This window comes from Ascaphus truei, unplaced genomic scaffold (genome assembly GCF_040206685.1).
Source record: "Ascaphus truei isolate aAscTru1 unplaced genomic scaffold, aAscTru1.hap1 HAP1_SCAFFOLD_1820, whole genome shotgun sequence".
Classification (NCBI taxonomy): Eukaryota; Metazoa; Chordata; class Amphibia; order Anura; family Ascaphidae; genus Ascaphus; species Ascaphus truei.
The window spans coordinates 1,234-13,364 of record NW_027454721.1 but is presented as its reverse complement, the minus strand read 5'-3'; the positions used below and the strand labels follow the sequence as shown (position 1 = coordinate 13,364).

Sequence of the window (12,131 nt, the reverse complement as noted above, 5' to 3'; positions counted from 1 at the left end):
TCTCACTATACACCTGCCTGACTCCTGCGTTCTGCTCAAGGATGTCTTCTCTCTATCCCTTCTGTATCTAAAGCCCTCTCCCGCCTTAAACCTTTCTCACTCACAGTCCCACACCTCTGGAATACCCTTCCCCTCAATATCCGACTGGCACCCTCTCTCCATCCACCTTTAGGACCTTTCTTAAAACACACCTCTGTAACAAAGCGTACGAGCGCTCCGCTGGCTCATACTACAGATCTCATACATTGGCCTTGGCCCCCTGCAGACGCACTTACCAGAACGCCCTCCTACCGTCTCTGCAATTTCTCCCCACTTAGATTGTAAGCTCTCCGGGACAGGTGCTCCTTTTCCTATTGTTTTATGCCTGAAGCGCTTATCCCCAATGTGTGTTATAATATGATGTCACGTGCATTGTAAAGAGCTATGTACCTGGATGGCACTATATAAAGATATACAGACATACAACTTGTATGTGTGTAGGAGGACATCCATGTCCATATCATGTGCCCTTACCATGTTCCACCACCGTGGAGGAGAACTCCACTTTGAGCGTGAGATGTGAGCAGCCGTCACAGGGCTCCGTCTCGCGGGATGAATTCCCCAGCTTGGTGCTTTGGTGCTTCTTACCACACAGGAAAATCACAACCAGCGGCAGCCAGAAATGTGCAAACCGCATGGTCAGAACATATGGTTTCAAACCCATAAAGTCAAGTTACAGCCCGTGCGCTGGCGACTATATATTTAGCACACGGCGCTAGCGGCAGGCTCTGCCTGGTGATGTCCAGCCGGGTAACAGATAAAGCAATTTTCGGGGTACACATATGTCCACATGCCAGCAGCCTGGTTGCAGGACTTTCATTTCTTTCTGCGCTTCTTCTCCATGGCGGCCTGGGCTCCTCGCTCACTCCGCGTGGAATAAATCCGTTCTGCGCGCCATCGCGAGGGAAGAATGATCTGGAAGGTTTGTGGGAACTGGCCTGTGATGTAAAGGGAGAGATCTGCGTTAGTGGTAATAAAGGAACACTTTACTCGCCTGTTGCTTGTCAGGGTATTTAGCGCGCAATTGTATCGACAGACCGCCGGCGACGCTCCATGCGTTCAGCTGCACAGACCGGTACCAGTACCAGTACGTGTAACCAGTACCTTTCCACTTTCTATATATCCACTGATGTTTACCACACTCCATGAACTCCACTCATTTATGCACAAAAAAATAATCTATATATATATATTTATGTGACAGTAGGGGTAAATATGGCTGATGTTAGTAAAGGTTAAGCCGGCCATTACCCCTACCTGTCAGTAATACACAGGTATTATATTATGTGTGTGTATCATGTATTATGACTTAACCTGGTTCCAGCACCTCAGGGACCAGGGGTTAATGTTGCAAACGTGTCTGTGACCTTTCCCTGTAGCCTTTTGCATGTTGCTCTTTTTATGTTGCATTTCTACCCACCAATCAGGGGCTGGACACGTAGACAAGGGGTGCGCAAACTGGGGGCGTGAGGTTTTTCTGGGGGAGCGCGGCAGTTGCTAAGGCCCCGCGCTCTTCCCCAAGGCATTTCAATTAAATGGCAGGGGATCGCGTGAGGCCTCTGCAACTCAACTTACCTTGATTCTGCCGGCTCCAGGACTCGTCTCCATGGCAACACGGCATCAAATGACGCTGCGGGGTCATTTGATGCATCACCAAGGTAAGGAGGGGGCGCGAGCACCGGGGGAGGCAAGCAGGGGGGCGCAGCAACAAAAGTTTGCGCTCCCCTGATGTAGGCAGCACCTGGCACTGAAAGTTTCAATGTTGTGGGTTTAGTATATAAAAAGGTGGTGAGGGAGACCCCTGGCCGGCCATAAGAATTGCAGAAGCTGCTGCGGTGACGGAGAGAAGCTGCGGTGTCCTCTGCTGGTGCCAGGCTTGGAGTCCTGTTTCAGAGGACATTTTAGGGAAGAGAGAACAGGGGAAATCCCTGCACCCGAGACTATAGGTTACCCCAGTTTTTCCCCAGTTGTTAGTATGTGTGTTGTCTGTTTATGTCAGTTGGGGATAACTTTTTTCAAATAAATTAATTATATAAACGTGTGTACGTGTACGTACGTGTACGTGTGTATATATATGAACGGTATCGACTGTTTTTCTGTGAGCACATTCACGTCTAAGGCTGAGTCCCCGCTGGCGCTGAGCGCGTTCATGCTTGGAGAGCGCTCTCATGCTAACCGCCGAGCGCTGGTGAGCGTGTGCCCACACAGCGTGAGCGGGGACTTGCATATATCTATATATGTAAGTAACCGCCGCAAGCACCGCCCGCTCAGCGCTAGCGGGGACGCAGCCCGTGCGGAGGCTGAGGGAAAGCGGGTGCTTTCCCTGGCCATACCAGACAGGCCGTGGGGAGGCGTTCCCAGTGACATCACGGAGCTGGTTTGTCCTCATTGGGCGAACCGCTCACGTGACGTGTCTGTCGCGTTGAGAAATAAGTTTAACTGATTAGGCTTATAGTGCCAGCGACGGCGATACAAAAGCATTGCCGCCGCTGCGTGCGCTTATAGTGCACGCGACGGCGACAAGCGACGTTGCCATCGCCAAAACCCGCCGCTTTTTCAAGGGCCACCGCGTTACGTGACGGCCCTTTAACAAATCAAATTGCGGGAATCCCGCGAAACATAACTTTCGCCTGTGGCAACGGCGACGGGTGACGTCACCCATCCTGTCGCCGTCGGCGGCACTATAGGCACAGCCTAAGACAGGTCTGCAACCCTGCTTTTCACCATTATCACCCACTGCAGCAAGGGATTCTGGGAAATGACATGCAAATGAGCAGTGTCACCTTTTGTCTCAAGTCCATTATTACATGGAACCCTTAAGTCAATGCTCGCTGTTTTAAACACAGCTTTTAAACATAGCCTGGGATGAGATGCAAAGCCAGTGAACCCACTCACAGACTGTGTGGACCTCTTGGGTCTCATCAGTGTGAGGTTGGTTGTACTGGTTTTGCAATTTGATATACGAGTGTGGTTATATGAGTGCGATATATAAATCAGCCACAGAACGGTATCATCTATTCGTTTTTCATTACTAAGCTCGGCTAACACGGTACAGAAACCTCTACATAATTTTTTTTTTTTAATGATATATAATGATATACATAATTAGATTGCAAGCTCTTCGGGACAGGGAATCAGCTTCCTAATGTTACTTTTATGTCTAAAGCGCTTTTCCCCATAATGCTACGCTTATAGTGCCGGCAACGGTCAGGCGACGGTCACTGGAAAAATCAAATAGAGATGACTTCCAGCGTTCGTGCCCAATCCGTCGCTCCGACGCGTCACGCTTACTATAAGGGCACGCGACAGCGGCAATGCATTTGTTTTGCCGCGACGTTGCTGTCTCCGTCACTATAAGCGCAGCCTTATGTCCCGTGTATTACTGCTGTGACGCGCTATGTACATGGATGGAGCTATATAAATATATACATAGTGTGTGTGTGTGTGTGTGTGTGTCTAAGGCTGCGCTTATAGTGACAGCGACGTCTCGGCAAAACAAATGCATTGCCGCCGTCGCGTTCGCTTATAGTAAGCGTGACGCGATGGATTGGTCGCGATCGCTGGAAGTCATCTCTATATGATTTTCCAGCAACCGTCTACGCTTATCGTGCCGGCGACGCGATTGCAGGCTACGGTTGCGAGAAAAAACAAATTGAGACGACTTCCAGTGATCGAGTTCCGCTTACTATAAGCGCACGCAATGACGGCAGTGCATTTGTTTTGGCGCGACGTCGCGTCGCTGCCACTATAAGCGCAGCATTATGTGTGTGTGCGCATCTAAAATGTGTGTGTGTAGAATGTGTGTGTATATATAGTTTAGTGTGTGTGTGTATATATGTATATATTGTTGCGAGTGTGCGTATAGTGTGAGTTTGTGTATATAATGTGAGTATATAGTGTTTATATAATGTGAGTGTGAGTATATAGCGAGTGTGAGTATATAGCGTGAGTGTATGTATATAATGTGAGTGTATAATGTGAGTATAGTGAGTGTGTATATAATGCGAGTGTATAGCATATATAATGTGAGTGTATTGCGTATGTGAGTGAGTGTATATATAATACGAGTATATCGTGTGCATGTGTGTATATAATTTGAGTATATAGTATGTGTTTGTATGTATGTATATTGTGGAAAAACAAAATATATATATATATATATATATATAGTGAGTTAGTGTGTGTGTGTGTGAGTAAGTATATGTGTACATGTGTGTATATTATGTGAGTGAGTATATAATGTGTGTGAGTATAGTGTGAGTAATGTATAATGTGAGTGAGTTTATATAGTGTGAGTAATGTATATGTGAGTGAGTTTATATATAGTGTGACTAATGTATATAATGTGAGTGAGTATATGAGTAATGTATATAATATAGTATGAGTAATGTATATAATGTGAGTACTGTATATAATTTGAGTATATATAGTGTGAGTATATGTATATAATGTGAGTGAGTGTATAAAGTGCGAGTACTGTGTATAATGCGAGCGAGTGTATATATAGTGTGAGTACTGTATATGTGAGTGAGTACTGTATATAATGTGTGTGAGTGTATATATAGTGTGAGTATATGTATATATTATTGCTGCTGCTGCTCTACGTTATTCCGGTACCGGGGCACACACACAGGGCTTGCTCTCCCCGCCCAGTGCAGGACCGGGAACTCCGGGGGGGGGGTCTCACTCACCTGCGCGCGCACTCTCCTCCGGTGTCCCCGCGGTCAGTTCCGGTTTCTCTCCGCAGCCCTCGCTCCGTTACGTCACCGGACTCGCACTGGATGGAGCCCTCCCATCTTGGAGGCGGGGCCTCGCGCGTAAACATTTTTTTTTTCCCGCGATGGGAAGAAAACTTTATTCAGAAACAAGACGAGAACAGAGATAGCGAGCGAGGGGAGATATGTGTGTGTGTGTGTGTGTGTGTGTGTGTGTGTGTGTGTGTGTGTGTGTGTGTGTGTGTGTGTGTGTGTGTGTGTGTGTGTGTGTGTGTGTGTGTGTGTGTGTGTGTGTATAGGGGTGTGTGTGTGTGTATGTATAGTGGTGTGTGTGTGTGTGTGTGTGTGTGTGTGTGTGTGTGTGTGTGTGTGTGTGTGTGTGTGTGTGTGTGTGTCCCCCAATGTTCCAGTTCTACAAAAAAAAAGTCAAACCCCATTCCAACTATTTATTTCTTTTGTTCATAAAATATTTATTGGACAAAACAAATATGTGAAAATATAATAAAGCTGTGTGTTATGTTATATAATGTAATATATACCCAGTCATTCACATTTACTGTTCATCTAATGTCCATGCAGTTTGTAGTATATCCACAAGAGGGCAGCGGATCTCTAATGAACACACTGGCCTATCAATTGAACTACAGCACCAGTCATGCAGTCGTTGACTGAGCCACCTGTGCTGAAGCAGGGCCTGAAAACCTGAAAACCTGGCCTATTGGTGGCCCTTGAGGACTAGAGTTGGCCATTCCTGGCCTAGAAGGTCGGTAATAACGGTTGGAATCGGACCCAGAGAGAACACGGCTTGGATCTTCTCACGGAATTGCGGGGGGCAGGGGGGCCCTGGAAATATATCTCCCCACCGACCTGCGGAGCCAGCCTGGAACGCACTGAGTCACCCGGAGCTGCGTGTGAGAAGATATACAGGAATATAATAACATGCAAACCAATGCGCTTCTCGCCCCTCTGCCACTGAAAGGGTTAAAGGACAGAACTTAACTCTATGCCCAGGACAAACTTGAAAACGAGAGGTAACTCTCAATGTATTACTTCCTGCTAAAACATTTGTATAAATAACTAAATCAATGCTCCAATATTATTCTGAAAGACTCGTGTAGAATTATTCTTAAAGAACCAAAAAGAATGAATCTGAAATGCCAGATCTATTCGCATGCCCCCTCGGCCAGTGATCTTGGATTTGTGATGTCGTTTAAGTGTTCGGAGAGGTTGCAGGATACAGAGATTCTCCGGGATTCTGCTCCTGGGGCAGCACAAGCATATCCCCTCTGCTGTAAAACGTCAGGAGAAGAGGAAGAGGGGTGGGGGAGGGGGGGGGAGATTTGGGTAGGAGGAGGAGAGGTGGGGCAGATTTGGGCAGGAGGAGAGGTTGGGCAAATTTGGGCAGGAGAAGGAGGAGAGGGTGGGGCAGATTTGGGCAGGAGGAGGAGAGATGGAGCACATTTGGGCAGGAGGATGAGGGGGCAGATTTGGTCGGGAGGAGATGTGGGGCAGATAGAAGATGTTGGAGGAGAAGGGGAGGCGTGGGCAGATATGAGACGGAGGAGGAGAAGGAGGAGGGGAGGGCAGATATGAGACGGAGGAGGAGAAGGAGGAGGGGAGGGCAGATATGAGACGGGGGAGGAGGGGGAGCAGATATGAGACGGGGGAGCAGATATGAGACGGGGGAGGAGGGGGAGCAGATATGAGACGGGGGAGGAGGGGGAGCAGATATGAGACGGGGGAGGAGGGGGAGCAGATATGAGACGGGGGAGGAGGGGGAGCAGATATGAGACGGGGGAGGAGGGGGAGCAGATATGAGACGGGGGAGGAGACCCCAAAGGGAACAGGAGTAATTGGCAGAATGCTGCCGCAGCCTCTCTGACACCACGTAAATAAAAGGTATCAGCTAGATACTGCCCCCCCCCTGAGCTCTGTCCCGAGGTACCTGCATGGAGTGAGCCCAGTATCCTGTAGTCCGCGTGGAAACCCCCAGCATGCGCACGGCGTGATGAGCGTAAACCTCAGGGGATGGGACCAGCAGCGAGAATGGGTGGAAAACCCCATGGGACGTGGTCGTGCCCACGCACCCCGGGATTAAAGACTGCACGAAGATCCCTTTGGGAGACAATTCCATCTCCAGCTCACGGCTGAAGCCATCCAGACAGACCTGGAGATGGAGGAGAGGTCCCCCCGGGGAATTATCACCGCGCTTACCATTCCAACAAAGGACATCGCCACGTATAAAGAATGGCAGAAAATGTGCAGAAAAGTGGCATTTATTCCCCCTGAGTGAGCGCACGCGGAGGCCGACACTCGTACAGAGACCACGACGTGCAAATGTTAGATTATATTTTATTATTATAGGTTGTCTCACACGCTCCCACCTCCCCGTGTCTCCCACCTCTCCGTGTCTCCCACTTCCCTGTGCGTGTCCCATGCTCCCACCTCTCCATGCGTGTCCCACACTCCCACCTCCCCGAGTCCCACACGTTCCCACCTCCCCGTGTGTCCCATGCTCCCACCTCTCCTTGCATGTCCCACACTCCCACCTTCCCGAGTCCCACGCTCCCAGAGTCCCACGTTCCCACCTCCCAGAGTACCACCTCCCTGAGTCCCACGTTCCCACCTCCCAGAGTCTCACGTTCCCACCTCCCAGAGTCTCACGTTCCCACCTCCCAGAGTTCCACGTTCCCACCTCCCAGAGTCCCACGTTCCCACCTCCCAGAGTCCCACGCTCCCACCTCCCCTTGCATGTCCCACACTCCCACCTTCCCGAGTCCCACGCTCCCAGAGTCCCACGTTCCCACCTCCCAGAGTCCCAGGTTCCCACCTCCCAGAGTCCCACGTTCCCACCTCCCAGAGTCCCACGTTCCCACCTCGTCTGTACAACAAGCTAATTACCTTTGATGCAGAATACAGGCTCATCTGAGGGATGGGAGTATGACAGCACCCAGAGGACACATTGACGATGGCTCCTTTCTTCTTTTTCACCATACCCGGCAGTACTATATACACCATCATTGTGGCTGCAGCAATGTTGACGTTGATGATATCCCAAAGTATATCCTCTGGGGCCTCTGTGAAATACTCGGGGTACTCATAGCATACTCCAGCATTGTTCACCAAAATGCCCACGTCCACGTGTCTTAGGGCCTCCTTAATGGGGGGGTACACCTCGCGGCCACGGCTGAAATCCGCCTCTATAAAGCTGGTCCTCACCCCGTAGGTGCCAGCGATGGCGTCAGGCACTCTCTGCAGCTTCTCTCTGCTGCGGCTTATCAGGATAATGTTCACACCGCGGCTCGCCAGCTCCTCCGCGTACGCTTTACCAATGCCGTCTGTGGCACCTGAAGAACAGAGTCAGACGGGGAAAACAAGAGACTCGTTACCCATTTCAGGAGCCGGACCCTCTATTTCTAGGAGGCTGAACTTGTTTGAACAGCGACAGATTTATGGGTTCAAGTTATTCTTACAGAATACGATGTCTCATATCCCATCCCTCCCCTCAGTCCCACTCACCGGTCACTACGGCCCACTCCCCATACTGCCTGACCAGGTCGGTCCTGCAGAGCAGACGTGGGGTGACATGCAGCCGGATCACACTGTAGCACTCACACAGGAGGCTGAGGCCTTTCCGAGCGGTGTACCACGCTCCCACCACAGCAAGAAACTCCACGTGGCCGTGGCAGGACCTGGCCACCTGCTGGTAAAGCAACTGGAAGCTGTCCACTGCCGCCATGCTGCCCCCACACCTGCCACGAAAAGTGAACAAGGGGTTAACGGCTGCACATCACAACCCTCAACTGCCGGAGGGAGATAAACGTAACCCCTGCCAGCGTGCCGCCTCACACCCCCCCCCCCCCCCCCCGCAGAGCTGTGTATTGTGTGGGGGTTGTCCTGTAAAGCGTGGTGTATGTGAGAATAGAATAATGCAGCCGTGGTTATTCACTTAGAAGCCGCTCTCCGTGACAGGCTCGTCGCTATCTTTGAAGTGGGCTGTGGCTGTATTCAGTGCCCCGTGTCAGCTTCTTGCGATCTTTGTCTCCCTGTGCCTCATTAGAGTGTGAGCTCTGCAGCTCAGGGATCTTCCATGTGATAAGGTTGCCAGGCGGCTTCTCCAAAAATACTGGACGCAATGGTGAAAGGAGCGACGTGCTCGAGACGCGCACACACCTCACTCGCCGCTCCACGCTGTTTCCTCCTCTCTGGCCTCACCCCCAGGTTTGTGACACCTCCGCCTGATTGGCGGCTGCTGCTGGGTTATGCACCCAATCAGGATGGAGGAAGCTGCCTAGCCCCCTAGCAACATCCCTACTCGGGAGAAATCCTGCGGCCCCCCAAGCTGGTCAGGTCACTATGCCCAGAGAGGTAATACCGGTATACACATACACGCCCAGAGAGGTAATACCGGTATACACATACACGCCCAGAGAGGTAATACCGGTATACACATACACGCCCAGAGAGGTAATACCGGTATACACATACACGTCCAGAGAGGTAATACCGGTATACACATACACGCCCAGAGAGGTAATACCGGTATACACATACACGCCCAGAGAGGTAATACCGGTATACACATACACGCCCAGAGAGGTAATACCGGTATACACATACACGCCCAGAGAGGTAATACCGGTATACACATACACGCCCAGAGAGGTAATACCGGTATACACATACACGTCCAGAGAGGTAATACCGATATACACATACACGCCCAGAGAGGTAATACCGGTATACACATACACGCCCAGAGAGGTAATACCGGTATACACATACACGCCCAGAGAGGTAATACCGGTATACACATACACGCCCAGAGAGGTAATACCGGTATACACATACACGTCCAGAGAGGTAATACCGATATACACATACACGCCCAGAGAGGTAATACCGGTATACACATACACGCCCAGAGAGGTAATACCGGTATACACACACACGCCCAGAGAGGTAATACCGGTATACACATACACGCCCAGAGAGGTAATACCGGTATACACATACATGCCCAGAGAGGTAATACCGGTATACACATACACGCTCAGAGAGGTAATACCGGTATACACATACAAGTCCAGAGAAGTAATACCGGTATACACACACACACCCAGAGAGGTAATACCGGTATACACATACACACGCCCAGAGAGGTAATACCGGTATATACATACACACCCAGAGAGGTAATACCGGTATACACATACACACGCCCAGAGAGGTAATACCGGTATATACATACACGCCCAGAGAGGTAATACCGGTATATACATACACGCCCAGAGAGGTAATACCGGTATACACATACACGCCCAGAGAGGTAATACCGGTTTACACATACACGCCCAGAGAGGTAATACCGGTATACACATGCACGCCCAGAGAGGTAATACCGGTATACACATGCACGCCCAGAGAGGTAATACCGGTATACACATACACGCTCAGAGAGGTAATACCGGTATGCACATACACGCCCAGAGAGGTAATACCGGTATACACATACACGCCCAGAGAGGTAATACTGGTATACACATACACGCCCAGAGAGGTAATACCGGTATACACATACACGCCCAGAGAGGTAATACCGGTATACACATACACGCCCAGAGAGGTAATACCGGTATACACATACATGTCCAGAGAAGTAATACCGGTATACACATACACGCCCAGAGAGGTAATACCGGTATACACATACACGTCCAGAGAAGTAATACCGGTATACACATACACGCCCAGAGAGGTAATACCGGTATACACATACACACCCAGAGAGGTAATACCGGTATACACATACACGCCCAGAGAGGTAATACCGGTATACACATACACGCCCAGAGAGGTAATACCGGTATACACATACACGCCCAGAGAGGTAATACCGGTATACACATACACGCCCAGAGAGGTAATACCGGTATACACATACACGCACAGAGAGGTAATATCGGTATACACATACACGCCCAGAGAGGTAATACCGGTATACACATACACGCCCAGAGAGGTAATACCGGTATACACATACACGCCCAGAGAGGTAATACCGGTATACACATACACGCCCAGAGAGGTAATACCGATATACACACACACGCCCAGAGAGGTAATACCGATATACACACACACGCCCAGAGAGGTAATACCGGTATACACATACACGCCCAGAGAGGTAATACCGATATACACATACACGCCCAGAGAGGTAATACCGGTATACACATACACGCCCAGAGAGGTAATACCGGTATACACATACACGCCCAGAGAGGTAATACCGGTATACACATACACGCCCAGAGAGGTAATACCGGTATACACATACACGCTCAGAGAGGTAATACCGGTATACACATACAAGTCCAGAGAAGTAATACCGGTATACACACACACACCCAGAGAGGTAATACCGGTATACACATACACACGCCCAGAGAGGTAATACCGGTATATACATACACGCCCAGAGAGGTAATACCGGTATATACATACACGCCCAGAGAGGTAATACCGGTATACACATACACGCCCAGAGAGGTAATACCGGTATACACATACACGCCCAGAGAGGTAATACCGGTATATACATACACGCCCAGAGAGGTAATACCGGTATATACATACACGCCCAGAGAGGTAATACCGGTATACACATGCACGCCCAGAGAGGTAATACCGGTATACACATACACGCCCAGAGAGGTAATACCGGTATACACATACACGCTCAGAGAGGTAATACCGGTATAACATACACGCCCAGAGAGGTAATACCGGTATACACATGCACGCCCAGAGAGGTAATACCGGTATACACATACACGCCCAGAGAGGTAATACCGGTATACACATGCACGCCCAGAGAGGTAATACCGGTATACACATACACGCCCAGAGAGGTAATACCGGTATACACATACACGCCCAGAGAGGTAATACCGGTATACACACGCACACCCAGAGAGGTAATACCGGTATACACATGCACGCCCAGAGAGGTAATACCGGTATACACATACAGACCCAGAGAGGTAATACCGGTATACACACACACCCAGAGAGGTAATATCGGTATACACATACACGCCCAGAGAGGTAATACCGGTATACACATACACGCCCAGAGAGGTAATACCGGTATACACATACACGCCCAGAGAGGTAATACCGGTATACACATACACGCCCAGAGAGGTAATACCGATATACACACACACGCCCAGAGAGGTAATACCGATATACACACACACGCCCAGAGAGGTAATACCGGTATACACATACACGCCCAGAGAGGTAATACCGATATACACATACACGCCCAGAGAGGTAATACCGGTATACACATACACGCCCAGAGAGGTA

At 49.8% G+C, this 12,131-nt stretch overlaps 2 protein-coding genes across 2 annotated transcripts in view; both read right to left on the bottom strand.

Annotated features, from left to right (window-relative positions):
* Positions 1–4,871, bottom strand: part of MBTPS1 (membrane bound transcription factor peptidase, site 1) — a 35,770-nt gene extending 30,899 nt beyond the window's left edge. Inside the window, exons 1-2 of the mRNA XM_075582037.1 lie at positions 4,731–4,871; positions 514–977 (exon numbers count right to left, since the gene is read on the bottom strand). Of these exons, the coding sequence (XP_075438152.1) occupies positions 514–703 (190 nt within the window). The 5' untranslated portion in view covers positions 704–977; positions 4,731–4,871. The remainder of the gene's footprint in view (positions 1–513; positions 978–4,730) is intronic.
* A 323-nt stretch (positions 4,872–5,194) lies between these two features.
* Positions 5,195–8,531, bottom strand: LOC142476967 (inactive hydroxysteroid dehydrogenase-like protein 1). Its single transcript, XM_075582038.1, has 4 exons — positions 8,274–8,531; positions 7,656–8,101; positions 6,700–6,921; positions 5,195–5,659 (listed from the first exon to the last, which is right to left on the bottom strand). The coding sequence occupies exons 1-4, from the start codon at positions 8,491–8,493 to the stop codon at positions 5,570–5,572; spliced, it is 978 nt and encodes a 325-aa protein (XP_075438153.1). The 5' UTR covers positions 8,494–8,531; the 3' UTR covers positions 5,195–5,569.
* Between the last annotated feature and the right edge of the window lie 3,600 nt (positions 8,532–12,131).